This window comes from Lagenorhynchus albirostris, chromosome 13, assembly GCF_949774975.1.
Source record: "Lagenorhynchus albirostris chromosome 13, mLagAlb1.1, whole genome shotgun sequence".
In the NCBI taxonomy this organism is placed as follows: domain Eukaryota; kingdom Metazoa; phylum Chordata; class Mammalia; order Artiodactyla; family Delphinidae; genus Lagenorhynchus; species Lagenorhynchus albirostris.
In genome coordinates, this window is record NC_083107.1 from 63,082,699 (window position 1) to 63,108,924 (window position 26,226).

The 26,226-nt window shown below is 38.6% G+C and overlaps 1 protein-coding gene across 12 annotated transcripts in view; it reads right to left on the reverse strand.

Moving 5' to 3' along the window:
- The window catches only part of LTBP1 (latent transforming growth factor beta binding protein 1), a 432,767-nt gene that overhangs the window by 79,166 nt on the left and 327,375 nt on the right, over positions 1 to 26,226 (reverse strand). For all 12 annotated transcript variants that reach the window (XM_060170098.1, XM_060170096.1, XM_060170100.1 and 9 more), the window contains 5 exons: positions 21,696 to 21,818; positions 15,518 to 15,640; positions 12,672 to 12,794; positions 6,027 to 6,149; positions 126 to 251 (listed from right to left, as the gene is read on the reverse strand). In XM_060170098.1, the coding sequence (XP_060026081.1) occupies positions 126 to 251; positions 6,027 to 6,149; positions 12,672 to 12,794; positions 15,518 to 15,640; positions 21,696 to 21,818 (618 nt within the window). The remainder of the gene's footprint in view (positions 1 to 125; positions 252 to 6,026; positions 6,150 to 12,671; positions 12,795 to 15,517; positions 15,641 to 21,695; positions 21,819 to 26,226) is intronic.

The window sequence follows — 26,226 nt, forward strand, 5'->3', positions numbered from 1 at the left end:
TGTTCTAGGGCCTTAAATCATGCGTGTCTTTCAGTGTCTCAGAGCCTTTGCCTATTGAAATAGAGAGTGATCTCCTCTCTGCTTTATCATGCAATAATTATGTGATGTCTTATGGTTTGTCTTACCTTCACATGTATGTCCATCTGCAGAGATTGAGAAACCCTGCTCGCAGACGCAGTGAAAAGAACCGTCTGTGTTGAGACACTCTCCACGAGGACCACAGAGTCCAGGCTGTTCACATTCATTAATATCTGGAATCGAGAAGAGTTCCACATACTTGAAAAAAATCTGTTTTGTTTTCTTATGATACCAGACATACAGGAAGAAAAATCTATTGCAACACGGTCAGACACTTCTTTGATGGTACAACTATTCAGTCTGTACACACACCAGACCACAAGGCAAGTTGGACTGTCAGCGGAGAGAAACTACTTAGGATGAATCACAGGAACTAGCCAATGTTCAAACCATTTTCAACCTAAAAAAAAAAAAGCAGTTTCATAGTTTCAACCCAAAGGTACCCTTTTTTTAAAAGACATATTGGAGGCTTGAGGGTCTACAATCAAATAAATCCTCTGTGAAATATTCTTCAGTGTGAATACTGTGCTGTCCTTTGTCCCCTCCCACCACCATGCAGACAACTCTCCTGTGGCCTGTACGTCTCCCCACGTCCATGCCTACCCATCCCTGGGACGTGAACTTCTTAAGGGCAAGGCTGGACGTGTCTTACAGTGTTTGGCTCAAAAATGGCACTTCTCAGATGTCTGAATATACAACTGAAATAGACTACAATCTATATTTCACTGAAAATGGATACAAGAAATAAAGTACAAGAAAAAGGCCTTTTATACCAGGGAAAGTCTTAATATTGGCACAGCTTTGTGATGATGAAATTAGTGAATGAGCATCAGGCGCTATTTAATGTAGTACCCAACACAACCAAGAGTCAAAAAGTGGTAGCGACGATTACCATGAACAAATCATGCTGTAGCTGTGTTGACCATCTCATACTCTGCTTGCCCTCAATGAAGAATGATTATGCTCCCTGTAGCCAGGGTGATGATGCACTCCTAAACACTGATAATGCCTGAAGTATTTGGTGTAAATGCAGTGTTCTTTCAAACTAATCCTAGTTCTACTGGCTAAGAGTGCCCACAGTGGACAACATAAGGAATCATGGAGAATGGTTCACCTATTCACGCTGGTGCTGACACATGCAACTGCCTATGCGCACTGCATTTTAACTGCTGTTTGTCTCATCTGTGTCCCTCTTGCACTGACTGCTTCTTAAGGAGAACTGCATATTTTAACCCTGAGTCCCCAATTCCTAGCACAGCAAGTGAACAGTGTACTATGAATGTTTGCCCGCCAAAAAATGTCACAGTTTTGTTCATTCTCTAATAACTGAAGAGTGATTGATTGGGGCTCTCTTAGTTAATTGGGGGTCATAAAAAGTATCACAGGTCCTTGGCACCATCCAGGCAGTAGCCCTACTAAGGTCATTTTCCTATCTTTCTGAAGTCTCCTAGGTCCTCCTCTTTATCTCTTGCTAAAGAGGCCCTCAACATATCCTCTTAAAAATCCATCTTTAATTCAATTAAAAACTTTGGCTGAAGGCTTCCTATGAGAAGGCTGAGTAGGAAGAGGCCCTTGCTATTATGAAGCTCACAGGGGAGGCAGGAACCAACATGAATAACTGTAAAGCTTAATGGGAACATGGGAAAGGTACAGATGATGGGACCTTCCTAGTGACCTCTAGAACATGCTTAGCCACCAACCCGGCAGCTCATCTCCTCCAGAGAGTCATCCCTTTCCCCATATCCAGGATCTCCTGGGGCTCTTCTTTTTGCCCTGTTGATCTCACTGTGTAATAGGAATTCCGGCAATATTACTGATTTAGTCATCTCTGTATTAAGCCTGAACTTTTTACCCTTCCTTCTGCCATATATTTCAGGCTAACTGGCTTATCTACTGCTGAACCCAACTAAGAAATCAAATAGGAATCACTCATTTTCTTAACAATTCTCCCATTCTTCTAATTGTCACTAAAATATTTCAAGGAAGAGCAATGAATCATTTCCTACTTTACTATTTCTCAACATGATTCCACTCTGTGAAATTCGTCACTTCTTTTATAAAATCTCTGGTATCCTCTGTGTTTCCTCGCTACTTACTGATAATACCTTAGGTTGTGATCTTTCTTGAACTCTGACCTTCTTTTACCCGTTAGCTCCATTCTTTCTTTCCAATCTGCTGCCTAGAATCTGTTGCCCTCTACCTGGGCAACAAAGTGCCATAAACTTCCACTGGCCTGGAGATCAAGTCCCAGGTCGATATCCATCTTGTAGAGCCCTAGAGGTTATCCAAGACCACCTCCTTATTTTATCTGTGACTCAATATGGCCCTACAAAAGATGTCAGACTTTTGCAACTTTGCATGGGGAAGAATGGGCATATACTTCTTGCTTAAAGAGAAGTCACTGATTAACAAATAATTGTCTAAAAAGTCTGATGACAGGAACTGAAGATGAATTCCCAGACTTTTTTCCAGGAAACCACCAAGAAAGAACAACACAAATATCTGGAACCAGAGAAACATATGCATTCAATTTGGGTTGCACTTATTGAGGCATTTCTAAACTATGCTGCTAGTAACTCTGCTGAAAGCCAGACTATATTTAAGTTGGGTTTCTTTCATAGGTCCAAGATTCCACAGAAATTCACAATTTGGCACGTGTAAGTCAAAACGTGAAACTGAGTGTGTTCTGAAGATCAAATGTATGCTGCCACATTCCTAAAGAGAGTATTAACATAGAATTTCCATGCTGTCTGTATGACATCGTTAACATGTCATACAGGGGGAAGAGATTCTTACACTTTCAATTGAAAATGCCTTCCTGAATATGGAACTATCTTCAGATTATTAGGTGAGGCTTAAAGTTTATGCCTATCATGCATTATTATTCAAATATGTTCCACAGTTATTCACATTGTCATCAATTATGTTTTCAGCATTAAAACAAACTCTGAAATCTACACCCATGTACAGAATGCTGACACGATCATGGGATTAGATAGAAGTAGGCTACTAACTTCAGGCAGAGCGAAGGATCACAAAGTTGCCTCCAGTGACGTGGCAAAGAGAGATGATTCAAAACAAGGTGAGAGCACATGGTATTATAAACAGACTCTAATCAGAGAAGGTGGGTGATGGAGCATATTCACAGATAGTATTTTTTAAATGGTACTCTATCCCGCTTCAGGAATACTCTTCATTCGTTTGGATATCAGTTTTTCAAGCAGACATTAATTTATTCTGGAAATCAGGAATCACCGACGTGACTGAGAACAAAGTCAATTTAATAATGATTTATAGTCAATAAAACGTCATATGTTTGGAGCAGTCATATATGAGTTCCTATCAAATCACAAACACAAATTTAATATACAGAGAGAAGACAGTATAATTAATTACTCAGATGGCTAAATGAGTTTTATGCACTTTAACTCTAGAAGTGCATATAATTTGCAATATGAAATCATGGTCTCTTTATACAAGACTTGGTTTTACCTCTATTTGGTCAAAAATTTGTAACAAGAGGAAACAGAAAAAATATTACTTCTAAGCCCAAATGTCTGTAATAAAAACAGGATTCAGGTGGTATGGGGGTGTATCTCTTGGCATTTTTATATAAATCAAGATTTTATTAAGATGTAAAAGACCCCAAATGGAAATATTGTCACATAAATTTATAATTCAAACCTTTCTTCTCAACTACATTAAATCCAAGCACATTTAATTTCTGTATTGGAAATACTGAAAAATTTAAATTCACCTTGAAGGTAAATAAATATATGATATCAAATGAGGTACAAACTGCAGTATATTTAAATCTTGGTATCAGTAAGGCAAAGGCCCATGTCTTTTGTATCTCAGGGACACAAAGCTGAGTGTAGATAATGATACACAGAGTATAATATTCACAAGTAAGAGAATAGACACCATATTCCCTTTTAAGAATACTGTGATTTGGGACACGTGAGAGGGATATAATTTATGACAATCGAGAACAAAAAAGTCATACATGTCCAGTAGCAATGGATAAAAAATGACTCCAACAAGCTTTTATTTATACGTACTTTGGGATACACTACAGAGTTCCATAATGGCGGAGGAACAATGAGAAAAAAAAATTTATCCAGTATTAGAAATAAATAAGAGTACAGGTAAGTTTGAGTTTTCAATGGGAAAAAAGGCATGGATTTATTAAGACTAATAATTATAGGAAAACTTGTGGGGCAGTTAGGTGTAGCTAAAAATGATGGAACAAATGATCTAGACAATCTGATTTTTTAACCCCAGCATCAACAATAACTCAATGTGTTACACTGGGAAAAAAAAAATTCACTGAATCTCATTGTCTTCCTTCCTTTGGCTATAAGTGTAACAATAATTGGCCCGGCAATGTAGAGAAAATAGTGGGGAAAGATCTTGGGTTCAAATCTCAGTTCAATTACTTATTAGTGAGGAACATGCTAATTAACTTCTCTGAGCTTCAGTTACTCATGCACAAAATGGATAAAAGAAAAGTTGCCTCTTCAATTCTTTACAAATTAAGTAAGGTAATTCAGCAACTGGCACATAGTAGGTATTCAGTTAAAGCTGTGCTGTGTTCTTATTAGTACCTTGTGTCCACTGTACAGTCAGTCCTCCCTTACCCCCAGGGGATACATTATAAGACCTCCGGTGGATACCTGAAACCATGGATGGGCCTGAACCGTATATATACTACTTTTTTCTTATACATACATATAATAAAGTATAATTGATAAATTAGGCACAGTAAGAGATTAACAACACTAACTAAAAATAGAATTATAACAGTATACTGTAATAAAAGTTATGTGAATGTAATTTCTCTCTCTTTCCATTATCTTATTGTACACATTTAATGCCTTTTTCATCTTAACTAAGGACTTATGCACTGTGGCCGTAACTTTTGCAGTTTGAGGGGTGACAACAAAGCTAGAACAAATTTCTTTTTCCCTCTTTGTCCTTACCATAGATCTTAGCAACCTCAACACATGATTTTTTTTCTTTCCTTAGTAAGTCAAGAACTTTCACCTCTTCATTTAAAAAAAAAAAAGCACCTTTATGGCTTCTTTTTGGTATATCCAAATTGCTGAATCACTACCCTTGTGCTCTGGAACTATTGTTAGGTAAAATAAGAGTTACTGGAACACAGGAACTGTGATACCTCGACAGTGGATCTGACGACGGAGATGGCTACTAAGTGACTAACAGATGAGACACGTTGGACAAAGGGATGATACATGCTCCGGGTGGGATGAAATGGGATGGAACGAGATTTCATTACACTACTTAGAACAGTGAGCAATTTAAAACTTGTGAATTGTTTCTGGAATTTTCCACCTAATATTTTCTGACTGCAGCTGACTGTGGGTAACAAACTGCAGAAGGTGAAACCACAGGTAAGGGGAGGAGGACTGCTGTTTAGGAGATTAAACATGATAGCACTTTGAAAAAACATAAAATCCTGTCCTCTATAACTGTGACCAAAACATTAGTGAGGCTTTTGGGGGAGAGGAGAAGCTGGATACTGGATAAAAACAGGGATCAGGAAAAAAAAAAAAAAAGCAGATATATATCAGCTACGGGACAAAATTAAATAGACCCATGAAGGAGATAAAAAAGCTAGAAGATAATTTAGAATCAAGTACCAAGGTTGGCCCATGGAAGGAACAGCAAAGTACAGGTGATCTCAGTTACCACAGAAGCAACAAAGCTAGGACACAGTTCCAAAACACATGAGTTTCAGTTAACATGGTGCAGTGCAAAGCGAGAACTTCCTGTACTTGATGTAGACTCAAGAAAAATATTATACAAATACAAATTGGCATAGCTCACTTACATATAAAGTGGTAAAACCGCAGACTATCATCAGGAAGCAACGCAGAACTGAACAATAATGTAAATTATAGTTTAGAAGATGGAGAGAGAAGTACCTTGACATCCTTTATTGTCATTTAGCTGGAATCCATCCGGACAAGTACAATCATAGGACCCTTCAGTATTAATGCAGTCTCCTCCCTGGCAAACACTATTGTCCTCCAAGCACTCGTTGATATCTATAAGTCAATTGACAAAACAAAATGTATTTAGAAAAACATTTTCCTTATGTTTACACACCAGACTCATAAATGAACACTATTTTACATCTCTCATAACGCATGATTTTAAATGGATGACGTTTACCTTTTAGAGTTTTTGAGAAATGAAATATTTTGAAAGGATTTTAGCTTTGCACAATAAATAAACAAGTTTTAACATCAAATAAAATCAATTCAAAGAGGAAAGTAAAGATTCTACAACAAACAGTAATTTACTTGGTTAAATTCTCCGTGATGATAGAGAATAAAATTATTCCTCAAATAAGAATATCTTGAGCATCTATTTATACAAGATCCTATATTATGCATTACAGGAAAGATTTTTAAAGTACTTGGCATGCTCCCTGCCTCCAAAGGAAAATGATTGTACCAAAAAACCCAAATTATATTAAGTAGAAAAAACACAAAAATATTGAGTTGCTTTATAAGTTCAAAATAATTTAACATAAGAATTGTCAGAAAAGATATTTGTCAAAAGACTAAAACCAACTTCCAGTGTCACATGAATTTAGAGAAGAGACACTACAGAGGTCAAAGGTGGCCTGGGTAACATAAGGAACTTACTTGGAGCCTTGACAGCAGGGTGGAAAGTGGCAGAGCGGGAAGAAGAGCTTTTGGCGGGCAAGGGAGTCAACAAAATCAAAAGTCACTTACTCAGCAGTTATCACAAACAGGTATAATGTTGCCTGGATTTTTTCTAACGTATGTACTTATAACAAATATGCAACTAAAAATGGTTTATGTAACCAATAATGGGTCTTGACTGTGAGCATGTAAGACAATTAATGACCCCCCCTTGCTGCATGAACTCGAGGAAGATCTTTCACTAGGGCTGTTTATTACCTCATTTACTCCTAGTCAGAGCTCATTATTCCTAACACACTCCATTGAGCCCCGATTCTGTTGTATGTGTAGGATTCAAATTATTAGCACTGAAGAAACCTAAAGAACAAAACCTTCTTTGTTTTCTCAGAAATTTGGCATGTTATGGCATTTCTTGCTAATAATTATGATTGCTGCTAAAATACATGAGGAGGTCCAGGAAGAAGTGAATATGGAGACTGTTGCTGCCTTATTCTCCTCGCTGTCTGGTTGAAAATGTGGGCACAGGAATTAAATATTCCTCATAGAACCCAAGCAACTAACTAACTGCCTTCCGTACCATTCGTGGGGCAGATAAAAGAGAAGCACCTTATAATTTCATTCTATCAAAATAAATTATTATGAGGTTCACCCATTTTTAAAGTGTTTCTGAATACTAGATCCTAAAATGTAAAACAATGCTGATGTGACTCCGTCACAACTAAAGTGATTTATCACTTCTTCTTTAGTGTGTTTCTCCAACTTCACTGAAGTATAATTTACATAAAACGAATGTGTCTAAGAGTCCAGTTCAATGAGTTTTGACAAACGTAGACACATTCTTGTGACCACCATCACAATCAAGGCACAGGCATTTCTGTATCAATTTATATCTGTAAGGATCCACTGCTGGATTCTTAACATCATTGCAAATGCAATGTTTTTTAAGGAATTAATGACACACCTTTGTAAGAAAGTCATTCTATAGTGACAAATATAAAGCTTGGTGACATTTTCCTTAGTCTCTTTTTCCAGTCTGACCTTAAAATCTCCATTCCTGTTAATCTAATGCCTTGGGTGTTATAATTTCTGTGAAAGAATCCGTAAAGGAACCATCATGCACAATTAAGAAAGATAACAGCACGGAGGACTAAGTGTCTCCTGCAAAGCCTGACTATGCCAACAAAGGTTTTATTCACTGATTAACTGACCTTTGGTAGATCAAGATTCCTGAAAGTGGAACCAAATTTAATTGAGAAAAGGTTTTTAGATATAACTTCTGTGAAAATAATTCTTAAGCCCCAACTCTCTGCTTATTTCATGATTTTGAAGTGGTTGAGCCAAATGGGGATATTCTAGTCTACTGTTTATGGATCTTTGCCATAAAACATGTACTAAAGGGGCTTCCCTGGTGGCACAGCAGTTAAGAATCCGCCTGCCAATGCAGGGGACACGGGTTCGAGCCCTGGTCTGGGAAGATCCCACATGCCATGGAGCAACTAAGCCATGCGCCACAACTACTGAGCCCGCGTGCTGCAACTACTGAAGCCCACGCGCCTAGAGCCTGTGCTCTGCAACAAGAGAAGCCACCACAATAGAAGCCCGTGCACTGCAACGAAGAGTAGCCCCCGCTCGCCGCAACTAGAGAAAGCCTGCACGCAGCAACAAAGACCCAATGCAGCCCAAAAAAAAAAAAAAAACCATGTACTGAAGGAATAACCTGGACCAATGATTACCAAAAAGGTATAGGCATTTCCATTGCCCCAAAAGGTTACTTGTACGCCTATTCTGTTTGGCTTCTTCTGCTCAGCATAGTGTTTTTGAGAGTCATCCAGGCTGTCATGTGTATCAATGGCTCTCTCCTCATTATTGCTGAGTAGTGTTCTATTGTATGAATGTACCACGATTTGTTTACCCTTCACCTATAATGAGTATGTGGACTGTTTACAGTTTTGCTATTATGAATGAAGTTTTGATAAACATTCATGTTTAAGTCTTTGTGTGCATATATGCTTTCATTTTCCTTGAGTAAATTCCTAGGAATAGAATGGCTGGGTCACATAGTAGGTTTCACTTTTGAAGTTTCTAATGTGGCTGTATCATGTTACATTCCCACCAGCAAGGTAAGAGAGTTCCAACTCTTCCATATTTATTCTAATAGCTCCATAGCCATTCTAACAGGTGTTGAGTTGGAGGTCCATTTTTAGATTTACCTTTCTTTCTTTGCTCTTTCGGAAATTGAGACAACAAAATAAGAAAAGGCACATTTGATCATTAGCATTACGTGAAAAATCTCAATTCAAAATAGAGCAAGTAGAATCCTGAGGATATGAATTTCAGGAACAACACTCTATTACCAATATATGTGCCTCAGCGTAATGGAAACGTGTCAGCTTTGTTCACCCTATCCTAAAATAATTTTCATTCACTTTCCAAAATCTAAGAGAAATGATGTATATGAGAGTAAAAGGAAGCATTTTAAAAATGTTTATAAATAATTGTACAGATTTTAAAACCCAGTGCACTATGTTAGAGTCTGGTTTAGTTTAAAAATTTTGCAAGATCTCTATCTTCAAAAGCAAAAAAAAGAGTAGGTGGAATATTAAGAGAGCCCGATGTGGGATTGTCTGACACCACCGACTAGGGTGATATGAAAGAGGAATTTCTTCTAGGAGTTGGCCATCAGGCTTTAAGGATAGCAACAGTCAGTCGTGGTCACCTCTCCACTGAGACTGCTTTGGCAGTCACCAAGGACCTCCACCTGACTAGATGCCATGGTCAACTTTTGGTCCTCATCTTGCCGAGCAGCAATGTTTGACACAAGCTCATCACGCCCTCTTTGAAATGTTCTCTTGGATTCTGGTTTTGCTCCTTCACTTGCCACTTTTTCTCAATCCCCTCTGCTTGTTCCTTATCACCTCCTCACTTCTAAATAAATGAGGGACAAGGACTCAGTCTTTGGACAACTTCTCTCTTCTAGCTACATTCACTCCCTTGGTGATCCCATCCAACTTCATGGCTTTAAACACTGTCTACATGCTGATGTATCCCAGCTCAGAACTCACCCCTGAATTCCAAACACATAGGTCCAATTGTCTTTCGGATATCTTCACGTGGATACCCACTGTAGGCAACACAAACTGAAAATGCCCAAGTCAAGCTCTTAATCTCCTCCACAAAGCCTTTTCATGGAACACTCCCCCAGAAATAATCAAATGTCATCATCTCAGGCTAACCTCTGCTTGCCTACTTATTTAAGACCATCACTCTCCCTCCCTCCCTCTGCACCCCCATGTACCCCACTTTAATTTCCCCTTAACATTTACTGCCATTTAACAAACTATATAGTTTATTTAGTTATGATTTTTATTGTTATCTCCCTCACTAAAATGTAAGCTCCACGAGGGCAGGACTTTTTGTCTGTTTGGTTTATTGCTGTACATCCTGCACCTAGAACAGTGCCTGGCACATCCTTGACACTCAAATTTTTGTTGAATGAATGCATAAATGAATAAATGGATGACTCTGACTTGGAAAGAAATGTCAGAAGGTAAGAAATACTAGCACTTCTTCCCTTTTTCGATTTGGTCTGCAAAGAAATGACCAACAGAGAAGGGCCATAGGAAGACAGAGTAAATCATGAATCTTCTTCCCAGGCTTTGCAAGGGACTAGCATGGAGCAACCACAGCAAGGGGCTGGGGAAGGTGCCAAGGTAGGCATGGAAGCAGAGACTGTGCCTGGAGGGAAAACAAGTCAGAGGCAGAGCCTTTGAAGGCTGAGATGCCAAGACCTCTAATAACCAGGACCACTGAGGCCACCCAGAATCACAGAGTGAGTGGCTACTGAGTGTGCTGGCATACGTTGCCCACAGAAATCAGCACAATGCTTGGGATTCTGACTCCACGAGAAGGCCAGCAGGACTGCAGGATAACGCTGTAAGAAAACAAGTCTCTGCCAGAGTTAGAAGAGGAAAATTACACGTGTAAATAGAAATGCCAACAAGAAAGATGGCTCTTCCTCCCACAGCTGTGAAAGGTAAGTGAGCCGTCACAGCTCAGTTAATTACAGCTGCATAAGACTGGGAAGGGTCAGAAACAGTGCTAGTTGGGAATTAGCAGGCTGAAGTGCTAATATCGTTTCAAAGGGAGCTCTGAATTAATTGACTGGACTCCAGTCCTATTTATAACCTAAGACACTAGGGAAATTAGTCCTGACTTGAAGAGAAAAGAGTCTGATTATATACTTAAAAAGAAGCTTTCTTATGGAACATATATATTAATAACGCCAAGGAAGCTGGGGAAACGTTTTTATTTGGCTTTTCATGAAATGGATGGTTTTAGAATAAAAATATTGGACTTCTGGTGAAATGGTTACATATTAAAACAGCCAAAATAGAGGAACATGTCCTATAATAAGCACCCATTACCCAAGACTTAGTCAATGGCCTGGTTATCCTCTTGGCTAGGCCAGGAATTAGGGCAAAATACATACTGGTGGTCAGTGTAGGTTTTCAGTGCCTTAGCATGTGCCCTACCACCTCCTTACTTCTAGAATAGATTCTTCCATGACTGGCTCCCAGAAACACGACTGCCTCTTCCATCTTGCATTGCCACTATGTTGAATCATCAACATCTACCCGTATATTGGAGAGTTCCCCATCCATAGTTTTCAGACAACCAATTATTATTGTTATTATGACTTATCACTTGATCATTTGCCTATTTTTTCAATAGGTATGTTGATTACAACTTTTCACTGGTTGTATTAACCCTCTGAAAAACATTATTACCTTAGGATGAAATCCTAGAAGATGACCCACTGATTCAACAATAATGTACATTTTAACACCTCTGAAACGGTACCAATTGCCCTCCAGACAGATTGTGACTGTTTGAGCCAAGTTCTCTGGTCAGAAGAGAAGGGTACAAGGGAGGGAGACGCAAGAGGGAAGAGATATGGGAACATATGTATATGTATAACTAATTCACTTTGTTATAAAGCAGAAACTAAAACACCATTGTAAAGCAATTCTACCCTAATAAAGATGTTAAAAAAAAAAAAAAAAGAAGAGAAGGATACAATACAGTTGATCTTTCCCAACCAATGGGACTGAAAAGTCCAAAAGTATCTGGGGCCACTGAAGTATGTGCCACAAAACCAATCACTGAAAAGCTCATTCTCTTCTATCAAAGGTGGGGTTCAGACCCTCAAGCAGACACCACCTCACCATGTGAGGCAAACCCTGCCATGTTCACATTTCTGCTTTCATAACTGACAGGGTCTAAATGCAGCAAATCAGCAGATGAGTGGGGAAAACACACAGTGAACACAGAGAATTCACAAGTGATAGGCTGGTGACAGGCAGCTTCAGCAGCTCTGACCACCCAAAGGGGTTCTGAGCCAAGGCAGGTAGTGAAAGTGGTTAACAGCTCACAAATGCTGTACACATGGGTTATCTTGAAGAAATATTTTATGTGAAAAGCTCAAAATTGAATTAAAGTCTGGCTTTAAAAACTTTACATTTTTCTGGAAAATTAACTTGTCTTTCCTTACTTGGATCATTGGTACCACTGGTCCTGCATCCCAGTGGATGCTATACAGAACTATACACCCAGGATAAACCATCCACAGCTGAGAAAAGTTAAACTGATTCTTTATTCATCTAGCTGGCATAATTCTTCTGGCATAACTGCTCTGAGTAGTGTAAGGAAAACCTTGATTCTACGCACTTCTTGGCACTATTTGTGTGACCATGGGGAAAATATCTTGCAGGGACCTCGTGTCCTCAACTGTGAAGTCAAAAGTATGGGGTCAAGGACAGAGGCCAGGATGATGTCCAGATTTCCCTGATCCTGATTCTCACATTTTATGATTCTGCAATCAAGAGCAATTCTCACCTTCACAATGGTCTCCAAGGGCGGACGCTCTGTAACCCTGGTCACAAACACAGCGGAAGGAGCCCTCCGTGTTCCTGCACTGCCCATTACTGCAGAGATGACGGTGCTGGCATTCATCAATATCTATGAGCAAGAGAGTAAAAAGAAACTTAGAAGTGGTGCTTTAAAAGTGAGTTTTTAATCATTCATGTAAAGGAGGTCTATAAACTATCTGGTTTCTAATTAATTTAGAATTTTCATTATGTGATTCAAACTGACCTCTAGTAAAAGGTCACTCATTAATATCCCTGTAGGGAAAACCAGATGAGCTTAAATTTTTTTTTTTTTTTTTTTTTGCGATACGCGGGTCTCTCACTGTTGCGGCCTCTCCCGTTGCAGAGCACAGGCTCCGGACGTGCAGGCTCAGCGGCCATGGCTCACGGGCGCAGCCGCTCTGCGGCATGTGGGATCTTCCCGAACTGGGGCACGAACCCGTGTCCCCTGCATCGGCAGGCGGACTCCCAACCACTGCGCCACCAGGGAAGCCCCATGAGCTTAAAATTTTAAGCAATGAGCTGAGAATCTGTACATATTAATTCCACTGGTCACTGATGAGGGGCAAATACTTGGCTGTAATCTGGGAATCACAACGAAGCTTCTTGGAATTCCTTCTATAGGTTCAAGTTTAACACTCTGAGTTTAAAAGCCCTAAGGCCTGTGATAGTCTAAAGCAGGGGTCAGCAAGCTACAGCCCACCACTGCCTATTATTATAAATAAAGTTTTATTGGAAAATAGCACCACACATTCATATACTATCTGGCCCTTTACAGGAGAAGTTTGCTGACCCCCCTGATTGAAAAGTGTCATGGCGTGAAGGTCTTCAATTCTTTTTCAGTAATTTACCCTTTAGACCCCTAGCAATCAGGCTTCCACCTTCTCTCTCTCTCAATGATTTTCTGGGCAAATCTAATGGTCCTTCAAATGGGCTCTCAGCCCATTTGATACCTACATTGCTTCTGAATCTCTCTTGCTTGACACACACATCCTCTGCTTAGAGATTATTTGTTTTGTAACCGCAATCCTGAGCTCAGGCTCACACACGTGCCTGCATCATATCCACACATAAAAGGCATGATAATATATTGCATGTATTCCATCATCTACCTTCACCATCAGATTCTGACTTTCCTGAGGCAGGGCCTCTGTCTACCACATCTTTTTTTACTCCTTAGATGACCTAGTGTTTCAACAATCAGCAGGCACTTATTTCATGCTGTTTGCTGATCAACTTTATTCATCACATTTTGCATATGTGTATCTACTTCTGGCAATGTGATTCTGCAAGAGTTAACACCACAGGGACCCTACACCACTGTTCTATCCTACTCTGCTTTATAGCATCATTCTGATCATCCTGGCATTTAGCACCTAACATTGGTTTGCCCCTATTTCTAACCTGGTGGGTGATTCTCCTGTGTCTGACTTATCTCTAGGAGTGACATCACTGGCTCTTCAAAAGGAAGGACTATGAACACGATAGCCTTAGTACATTATGGGTGGACGTCTACCCTTATCACACACACTATAACGGTCAGGATTCATTAAATAAAGTATAAAAACTTTGAGAGGGACTAGAATCTAGAACAAATTACTTAATTTATCTGTGTACATGAGTGTGTTTGTGTGTGTTTGATCATTCTTCACCTCTAGATTAGGTATTGTAATGACTCTCTTTGTTCTAGAAAGGGATAATTGAAGAAGGTTATGATAATATTGGTAGATCCCTTTGTAGGACCACCATACATTGTCTCTTTTATAACACTACCTCAGGAGACCTTTCTACTTATTAAATATCTAAAGTTTACATACAGACATGGATATGATTTGTTTCCCTATAATAAAACAACTGATCAAGTACAATGTGTATTCTTAAATAAATGACGTTTAAATGACATTTCTTTTCAGGAACTCTGGACACTTGTGCTTGTCACTGGTGATACCATAGTATTTTCAAGCTCAGGAAGCATATACTTGTTGGGAAGTGAAGTACAGTTGACCCTTGAACAATGAGGGGTTTAGGGGGGCCCACCACCACACAGTCAAAAATTTGCATTTAACCTGACAGTTGGTCTTCTGTCTCCACAGTTCTGCATCTGAGGATTCAACCAACCACAGATCGTGTAGTACTCTACTAAGTATTCACTGAAAAAAATCTGCATATAAATGGACCCATGCAGTTCAAACATGTGTTGTTGAAGGGCCAATCTGTAATTCTGTATGAAGTTCAATGAAGAAAAATACTTTTTTTAAGTCTAAGGTCAACCCCCGTGAGGTCCAAAATCCTCACTATCACCTGTAGGAACAGGGTATATTTCACAAACTTTATCCCTGAGTATAAGGGGGATGCTATTTCAGTCTTCCTGAAAAGTCTTGTTTAGTGATTATTTTTTTTAAAGTAAGAATTTTAAAAAGCTCAATGCATACAAAAACTAGATCATTAATATTCCAAAACATAATACCAGGCTGACATAATTCGCTTCTAAGTGTTAATCCTATTAGGTGAAACTTTCAAATGATTTTAATACAATTGATTTTCTGCAAGTAAAGAATTACACAGAGTAACCATTTTTCTTTCCAATAGTAATGCCCAGCCACTGACCACTAATACCTTAGTTTTCAAATTTAGACTTTTCCCATCCTGTTTCATTGACTTTCCTGACTTAAGTGTAAGTCCCTTGATCTCTGGCACAATAAAACAATCACGTAGGTAGTTTCTCAAAACCCACTCACTTTACTGAGTGCACATTTTTTTGTAGGCACGTGCCTTAAACTGCAATCACAGTAGTTCATGGTGCTACACTCCTACCTTCACACTGGTCTTTTGTTGCTGACAGCTGGTAGCCCTGCCCACAGGTACACCTGAAGGAGCCCTCGGTGTTCTTGCACTGCCCGTTTATGCACAGATTCCCTTGCTGACATTCGTCAACATCTGTAAACACAACGACAATTGTTTACATTAGTTCTTATATCTAAACACCCCATTAGCTAAAGTTTGAGACTGTAAACCAAGCTACTGCCCTCAAAGCCTTCCATTTCCAGGCTGGCCTTTTAAGGCATGAACCACACTAGAAACTTTTTAATAAGCAGAAAAAAAGGCTCTGCCCTTTCCAATGCATTCTGGGGTTATTATCACAAAAATAATACTACTTCTCCTAGGTGAGGCACTCTACATTTTAGTTTGAATCAGCCCACCAGTGTACCAGCCATCAACCTCAGTATGCTGAACTGTAGAAAAGAAATAATTACAAATAGATAATAAATTTATGATGAAGTAAAATTGTTTTCAATACAACATCAAGCTCTTTGCCATCCCTCTCTCTCTCATACTTTGGATATAGCACAAACACAATATGAAATATTTTAGAGTTGAAAAAAGAAAGAACCTCAGCACAAATGGCTACGAGGCAGTTTGCAGACCTGTAGAAGGCAGAAAAAAGGCAGAATTAAAACTCTCCCAAGAATTTAAAAAACAAAACCATAATGGAGGCAGTTATGGGAGGAAATAGAGATTTCTACTGTACTAGAAGAACCTGGAAAAGTATAAGGTCAAACAGCTGTGTTAAAGGACACTGAGCTCATTTTCAAAGTAACAAGGAAAGCCAAGAGGCATGATGTTTTGATGATAGATGTTGGAATGTCTAAGGAGAAAGTGATGAGTGAGGACTTTTTTTCAAATGCCTTGAATAAACATAGAGCTCTTGACTGAGAAAGAACATAATTCTTTATAAGTTTCCTAGTCGTGGATATGAATTTACACGAATGAAGAAAAGCCTGGCCTCCTCAATACCTTGAACACTTGTGGTAGAAGCAGCGTGTGTTTTCTAGACGCTTTTGTTTGGCTGTCAGGTTGGTCTGATCTAATTAGATAGTGCTGTCTTGCCTTCTCTATGAGGATACAGCCTCAGAATGTTCTGCTGAAGAGCTAGTCAGTTTGTAAGAGTTTATGATCATTAAAATATGGTAGGACTGAGCTTCACCACCTCCACCACAGGTCTGCTGTGAGGATTAGTGGAGACAATGGATGAAAACACACCAGCCCTGTACTCAGGGTGGGAGAGAGGAGTCCTGATCTTAAAAGAGCAGGAAATCACATCCTAAAGATCAATGTCTGACTAGTGCTTCCTTCTGAAAATATCCTGTTACTTAAAATGCATCTACAAGGTTTTAAAAAAATTTTTTATCTAGCAGGTTCTTATTAGTTATCCATTTTATACATATTAGTGTACACATGTCAATCCCAATCTCCCAATTCATCCCACCACCACACCCCTCTTCCACCACTTTCCCCCCTTGCAGCTACAAGTTTTTGCCAGGAGAAATCAATTAACTGCACAGTCCTTTCCCTCAAGTATCACTGACAATTACCTGTTTCCTGAGCAAAGTTGCATTTCTTAACCTCTAGTGAGGCATTAACCTTTTGAATTTTATCTTCATGCAAGCAAGGTGTCAGGTTATGCTTCCTGAAAAAGCTCACATTGACTATTAATGTAACTGGAGTTCAGAAATTTGTTTCTGATTTAATTTCTTGCAGAAATTACTTGAGTTTACTAGAAACTTTTGTTTCACTTATTGTGAAGTTGATCCCTTTTGTTTATATATAATTCCTGGCTGCCAACTGTTGACTACCAATAGAGAAATTAAATAAGAATTTTGTCTTACGAATGATTTTACACCTTTCCAGCATTCTCAGTCTACTAGCTTTTCAAGTGGTCGACAGCAAAGACGAGCCCACACCATGTTTTCTTTCAGCACATTCTATAAAATACTTGAGACGTCAGTTGAAGAATTTAAGACCAACAATAGCTCATGTAGCTGGTTGGATCTCACGTAACGTCTGACAACATTTTTAATGCTTTGGCCTCTTTTTGACTTTCTCAAAGAAGATGAAAAATTAAGCATTCCCATGTGAAGATGTTTGCAGCAAGACTATACCCTCCATTCCAAGTACTGTCAGGATACACCAGACATCTTACATAAGTTACTCATTTATGTTGGGAAGACTGTCAGAAGTAATTCATTATAAGTAATGATACACATATTTGGAAAAACTCGAGGCAACTCTGTTATCTTGAATGAGGTGATCCTTGGGTCTTTAAAAGGACACAGGAACAGAGGCAGCATAATTCTACACATTAAAAAGTATTTTTTCTTTTCTGATGAGGGACAAAATTCCTATGACAAAAGAATACTTTCTAATAAAATAGGCATGCAGGACAAATGTCTTCTCTCTCTTGTGCCAAGAGATGAACAGAAGATATTATTCTTCACAAAAGGTATTTGTTTGTTTGGTTTTTTTAATCAATTTATTATTTTATTTTTATTTTGGCTGCGTTGGGTCTGTTGCTGCACGCAGGCTTTCTCTAGTTACGGCGAGCAGGGGCTACTCTTCATTGCGGTGTGTGGGCTTCTCATTGTGGTGGCTTCTCTTTTTGCGGGGCACGGGCTCTAGGCGTGTGGGCTTCGGTAGTTGTGACTCTTGGGCTCTAGAGCGCAGGCTCAGTAGTTGTGGCGTACGGGCTTAGGTGCTCTGTGGCATATGGGATCTTCCTGGATCAGGGCTCGAACCCGTGTCCCCTGCATTGGCAGGCAGATTATTAACCACTGTGCCACCAGGGAAGTCCCAAAAGGTATTACTTTAACGGACTTTTTGCCCATATTACTATGATAAGTCCTGCTCAGAGTTAAAATAGAGACTATCTCTAGGGTATTTATACATTTAGTACATACAGCACTAAAATGTACAAAGAAATACAAAGATACAAATAAGTAATGGATTAATACACTAGATAATGTATTTACAACCTGAAAAGAGTTGTCAGTACATTGAGTGAGGTGAAGACACAGTCAATGCGGTGCTGTTTCCTCTGCCTGCTAAGGTTTTTCTCCCCTCTGTATTCAATATTTTAAGACCAAGTTCAAATAGCGACACCTCTGCAAAGCCTTCCCAGAAGCATGCAATCTGAATTAGTCACACACTTCTTGGCTTCAGCAGAACTTTGTACATGCCTATTATTCGGTGAATAACAACATCTACCACAAAATGTCATGCTCTGCCCCTGCCTTATATCTCATCCTCCATGTATTATCTCTGATATCTCATTACCCTATATTATCTCATGCAATCCTCACATCAACCCTCACAGATGCCATCATTGTTACCTTCTTGCAGATGAGCAAGTAAGCCCTGGCGAAATGAGATAACCTATCCAAGCTAACACAGCTTCAGAGTATCACAGCTAGAATATGACATACTGCCTTTTAAAAGAAAAAAAAACCGAAACTCCAGACTTATTTGGATTTCACCAGTTTTTCCATGCAGGTCCTCTTTCTGTTCCAGGATCCAATCCAGGAGAACACATTATATGCAGGTGTCTCATCTCTCCAGTCAGTCTTCCCTTGTTTTGACAACGTCAATTGCCTTGAGGATATGGGCCAGAATTCCACAGAATGTCCCCAATTTGGACTTGTCTGATGTTTTTCTCATGATTAAGACAGGGGTTACAGGTTTTTGGAAAGAATAGCACAGAGGTAAAGTGCTTTGGTCCTCACATAATGTCAGGAGTACATGACAGTCACATGACATCACTGACAACTTAACTTTCATCACTTAGTACTTCACTGTCTCCAATTATCTGATGCAGGTTTGCATCTCTTCCAATGAGTAATAGTTCTTTGAGAGATTTCAGCCTCTTAGTAACATACGCAGTGCCTGGAACATGTTGATTCCTTCATACACTTGAGAGGAAGGAAAGGAAGGATGAATAGAAGCTTCTGCAGCAGCCCAGCAGAGTGCCCCAGAGACTAGAAAATACGAGTGTTCCTAGGGGTGGCATCAATTGATGGTGTGAATTCTCAGGTAGTAGGGAGACTGACTAGAGAGGAGCAGGCTCATCTGGGATGGCAATGCCAAGAGGAAGACGGTGGTAATGAGTCATTCATTCAACATGTATCTTACTCTGTGCATTTTCCCTCTAGAGAGTCCAATCCTCGAATTTTAGGGATGACATGATATCAGGAAACCTGAGATTATCTATCCAAGGTTGTATAGTGAATCCCTGGAAGAGCCAGGATTCAGGTCAGTAGTGAGGAAGAAGATTGGTGTGCAGGGCAGGATAATTATGAGCAAGTACTTGAGTCAAAATAAGCACAGAATATACCCAGGGCAGTTGTGACATCAGTTGGATGGGACAGAGATTGCAAACTGAAGAAAGCAGTGGTGACAAATTTGGAATATGAAGTGTGGGCCGATTACAAGGGTTTTTATGAATAAGCAGATGAGAAGAAGCAGGCAGACTGGGAAGAGAAAGTAACATGACAGGCAATAAACCAGATACAGCAATCAAATAAAGATTAACGGCTTCTAATGCTGAGACCTTCAGCCACCATTAGTCCTGTATGTAAGGAAGATATAATACCTTTCAAGTGATTCTCATGTTTAACTTTTTCTGAGGAGATGCCCAGCTTAAGGATTCAGAAGGAAAGCTGCGGATGTGGGAAAGGACCAGGAGAAAACGGAGATGTGCCTACTTCATACACTCTCCTGGGAGTGGATAGTATTTTGCTGTATGGAAGGAGTACGGCAGCAAATTCAGACGTCTGTGAATTCCCTACTGCCAGTGGAAGATGCTTCAATTCTTACAGGTCAGTAGTAGGGTATCTGTTTACTGCTCCCCTACCACAGTGATAAATTAACCACTACCCTAGATCCTTCACTTTCATTGAGACAGTAAAGAAAAATTTTTTTACTTATTTCCTCTTTGTCCCTTTGAAAGAGCATGCTTTTAGGTATAAAAGTGATGGAAGATAGCAGAAGGGAAACAATCCATAGATTTAACCACAGAAAAAATGAAAACTTCTTAAAAAATTATTTAAAAAATTAGCAAAACCTTGGACAAATTACACTAATATTCTAAAGAAAACGGTATACATTAAATATATACACTGTACATAGGTTTATATATATATATCCTATATATAAAGTGTTCATACACATTGACTTAAAAACTTGATTAATGGGAAAAGATATTAACAAATTTACAAAAGAGGAAATATAAATGTTTAACAGATGTATGAAATAAGTGTTTAATAATTAGAAGTGTTTAGGAAATTAGCACATAAAATACATATTAAATCTTTTAGAATTAAATCTTTTAAAATTAGAAATTAGTGTTCTTCTACTGAAATAGTTAAACACAGAACATTTTGCCTGATTATTCCACTTTTATAAATAAGGAAGTAATCCGAAAATTCAGGCAAAGGTTTATTTTTTAAAGAGATGCCTGTTAGGTTTTACTTTTACATAATAATCAGAAGCTGGAAAAAGTATGTTGTTCAACACCTGAAGAACAGCAAGAAAATGGTGACACAGCAATACACCGGGATATTACACTGCCTTTAAAACTAATGTTTGAAAAGAGTTATTAATGAAATGTAAAATGCTCATGATATACTATTAAATGACAAAAAGGTAGATAGAAAACTGTACACAGAACATAATGATATAAAATATCCATGAGATACAAATATCCACAAATGAGGTAGAAAGATTATTACTTTATCTTTTTTACCTTTCTGCATTTGCCACATTTCGTATAGCAAATGCATGTTTTTTAATAGCAATTGTATTGAAATAAAAATCACACACCACATAATTCATCTATTTAAAGTGTACAATTCAATAGTTTTTAGTATATTCACAGAGTTGTACAACTGCATGTCTTGTTTTTATAACTGGAAAAAACAAAACAGATCTGTGGTTTACAGATGTTCTCTAAAAAAACACTGTTTTTCTCTATGTAAACAGATAGGGTCTGTATTTAATCACCATGAGGAGTCACTTTCAAAGATGCCAACCAAAATGTGCTCCAAGTAGCTCAATCAAAATAAATGACAGGTAGTATGGTTCCCTTTTTTAAGGCTAGTTACTCTAATATGTTTTTAAGTGCAGTTCAAATAAAAATGAGATATCTGGTCACAGTATTTACCTTTACAGTGCTTGTGGTCTGGAGTTGGGGTATAGCCCTTGTGGCACGAACACATGTAGGATCCTTCGAGGTTGGAGCAAGTACCATTTGTGCAGATACCTGGTTCCAGGCATTCGTCCACATCTTAAAGAACGGGGTATAACGGAAAGGGGAAAAAAAAGACAAAGAGGAAAAGAAGAAATAAAACATAAATAAAGTTGAATTTGGTTAGAAATAGTGGATCTTCTAAAGAGGGGCAGATTCTTTTTCTTCTTTTGGCCGCACCATGCGGCTTCTGGGATTTTTAGTTCCCCAACCAGGGATTGAACCCAGGTCCTCAGCAGTGACAGTGTGGAGTCCTAACCATTAGACCACCAGAGAATTCCCAAGACGGGCAGGTTCTTTAAGATAAGCTTTCAAATTAGTGCTTAAGAGGAAGAGAAGCTCTGGTATGAGGTATGTGTATGATGGTTCCATGGCTTAATTTACTTTCTGCAAAGTAACTCAAAAAAGGAACCAAACATGCTCTACAAATAAACTCAATGGAAGGCTTGTTTTAGAGGAGAGGGAGGAAGAGAGGATAGATGTAGAGCAACATCCCCTGCAAGATAAAATATTCCAAAGAACCAAAGATGCGTGGAGGTCTAGTTAGGGAACTGATGAACTTCAGTAGAATGTCAGCGTTCGCCGAAACAAGAGATATGACTCATGACCCAGAAAAACCATGGGAAAGTTTTAACAGAAAGGTGAAAAAAAAATCAGGCAAAACATTCTAAGATGGCATTGAATCAGTGATTAAAGAAAAAAACACAATCTAAGGGACAAACATAAGACTACTGGGTAGTGTGAAGGTGGGGTATAGGCTGAAGAGGCAGATACAATAATAATATCTAATCTTTTTTTTAACATCTTTATTGGAGTATAATTGCTTTACAATGGTGTGTTAGTTTCTGCTTTACAACAAAGTGAATCAGTTATACATATACATATATCCCCATATCTCTTCCCTTTTGCGTCTCCCTCCCTCCCACCCTCCCTATCCGCCCCCCTCTAGGTGGTCACAAAGCACCGAGCTGGTCTCCTTGTGCTATGCGGCTGCTTCCCACTAGCTATCAATTTTACATTTTTTTTTTTTTAGATTCCATATATATGTGTTAGCATACAGTATTTGTTTTTCTCTTTCTGACTTACTTCACTCTGTATGACAGACTCTAGGTCCATCCACCTCACTAAAAATAACTCAATTTCATTTCTTTTTATTTACAAGCAGCTCATGCAGTCCAATATGAAAAAACAAACAGCCCAATCCAAAAATGGTCAGAAGACCTAAACAGACATTTCTCCAAAGAACACATACAGACTGCCAACAAACACATGAAAGAATGCTCAACATCACTAATCATTAGAGAAATGAAAATCAAAACTACAATGAGGTTATCACCTCACACCAGTCAGAATGGCCATCATCAAAAAATCTACAAACAATAAATGCTGGAGAGGGTGTGGAGAAAAGGGAATCCTCTTGCACTGTTGGTGGGAATGTAAATTGATACAGCCACTATGGAGAACAGTATGGAGGTTCCTTAAAAAACTAAAAATAGAATTACCATATGACCCAGAAATCCCACTACTGGGCATATACCCTGAGAAAACCATAATTCAAAAAGAGTCATGTACCACAATGTGCATTGCAGCTCTATTTACAATAGCCAGGACATGGAAGCAACCTAAGTGTCCATCGACAGATGAATGGATAAAGAAGATGTGGCACATATATACAATGGAATAATAGCTAATCCTTATCAGGCACTTACTGTATGAAGGCACTGAAGGCTTTACACATATTCTCTCATTTAATGCTAACAAAATCCATATGGGTTAACCCTTCACAGAGGACGGAACTGAGATTTAAAGAAGTTCAAAGCTTGTCCAAGGCCACATGGTTAGAAACTGATGGCTCAGATTTGAACTCAGTCAGCCTAACTCCAAAGACCATCTTTTAAACTGTAAGGTTCTGTCATAGGCAAAGTTAAGTCTAGAGATAGAAAAAGTTAAACAGAAAAAGCATGACTTTGTTCTTATGATTTGCTAACACAGCATTTATATCAATAATCATTATCTAAGTGTTCACTGATTTCATTCAAGAAACTTTCATTAAGCTCCTACTAGAATATTGTTAATTCAAAAAGAAAAATTTGAGTTCTGTGCCCCATTTGAATGCCCCTGGGTAAGTCCACTGTATATTGCAGAAAGAAGGTATATAATGTAGCATAAAAAATCAAAAATTTAAAGAGAAAAAACTTCAACCATAAAGTACCAAAAATATACACAGCATCACAATTTATACCTAATTTTACAGTGGGCTACAACTTAATCAAAGTATTTTATACATAAGGCAGACAAACAATAAAAAGGAAAAGGCTCTTGATTGTATCCCTTTCATTTCACAATGCTTGCCACAAAAGCAATACAGCTTTCCACCTCAGTATTAACAGAGAATCACGAGCACATTAACAGAGTCCTGGTTTTAAGTCAGCATTCATTTGCACTGCATTTCATTAAAACTGTACTCTATCTTTTTCTTTTTTATAATGGAATTCAGAAGCAGAGTATTACCAAAATAAGGCACCGGGGATCTTGTGTGTGTGCACGTGTGTGTATGCCATACGCATACTGAAAACAGCCAAGTAATTGACACTGCCTAGGCGTTCCGCCTTGCTTTCACAACATCACTAGTTATAGTAGAGTGACCCTATTCCACTACAAACAAAAATTGTAACACTTTCAGACTGACTCATTATCCATCCTTTCTTTGGTTGCGGAAGTCCACTTTTGTAAACACTGAAAGCAAACTACTTCAAAGAAGAAGCCAAACACTGGAGCCAAAATAAATAATGGGACAGAATGAACATAGACGCTGGGCATGGAAATTCCAGCAGCAATGCAAAAATGTCACGTCTAGGATCTGGTTTGGTTTCAAAAATGTTAACAAGTTGAAAAATGTATCAATAGCTCTTTTTAATTTTTCATGCACCAGAGAGTGTGATTTATAAGACTGCAGAATATAACAGTAAAATTAATTTCTAAGACCATCTTTTCTCTTAAAGTAAATTAACAGGCGTTGCAGATTACCATTCAGGAGGTACTTATAAAACTTCTATTTTACCAGGCTACTACCACGATTAACGATGAAGCAGAATGCTTTGAAATATCCAGGAGACCCTGATGTGTTTATTCTTTACTTACTACAGTCATAATTGCATGGAACCAGAATCCTGTAGATAGAACAGTTTGAGTTGAATAAGTACATGAGCTTAGTGGCACTTATGCTCTTAAGGAGATAATGATATATAGTAAAATATCACTAAAAATGTACAAACCTCCAGCTATAAAATAAATGTCATGGTGATGTAATGTACAGCATGGTGACCATAGTTAGTAACACTGTATTGCGTACTTGAAAGTTGCCAAGAGAATACAGTTGGCCCTTGAAGAACATGGGTTTGAACTGTATGCATCCAATTACACATGGATTTTTTTCAACAGTAAATACTACAGTACTACATGATCCGTGGTTGGGAGAAACCGTGGTCGCAGAGGGCCAACTATAAGTTATATGCAGATTTTCAGCTGCACAGAGGGTTGGTGCCCCTGACGCCCACATTGTTAGAGGGTCAACTGTGGATCTTAAAAGTCTTCATCACAAGAAAAAAAAAATTTGTAACCATGTATGGTGATGGATGTTAACTAGACTTATTATGGTGATCATGTTGCAATGTATACAAATATTGAATCATTTTGTACACCTGAAATATAATGCTATCTCACAATTATATCTCAATTTAAGAAAAAAAAAGAATCTCTATACAGAAGGAAGGTGTCTAGAGTGGAGTCTCACTTGGTGGATGTCAAGGGAATGAAATAAACTCAGTGTTGTATCTTTAGCCAGACCTCTCTCCTTAACTGCTCATCACCACAGCTACGATCTTAGAAATTAATTTTACTGTTATATTCTGTTAGTTTACTGGGACATCTCTATTTGATGTCCCACAGACCTCCCTCATGGCCCAAACTGATCCTTTTCCTGCCTTCTCTTTATGCTGTCTTTCATGTCAATATAGGCTACCATGACCCACTCAGATGTCCAAGTCAGAAACTTGGGAGTCATCCCTTCTAGATTCCTTACTCTCCCTCTTTCCCCACATTCAATTTACTACCAAGTCATGTAAATTCTACTTACCAAATCTCTCTCAAATACACCCAACTTTACTTCATTCCCACCACTACCATTATCTCTCACCTGGGTTACTGGCATAATCTTTTGTTTCTCTATTTAAAGTTTGACCCTATCAAATCCATTATCCAAATTGCAGCCACAGCAATATTTCTAAAATACAAATCTGACCAATGATGTTGTTCCTCTACTTGAAAAACTTTCAATCGTTTCCAGGGTTTTTCAATTCAGTCAAGGATACAGTACAAACTTGTGGGGCCCTGAATGGTACTGACAGAAAGTCAGGCCCCCATAATCCCTAGTTCTAACCCTTGGGAG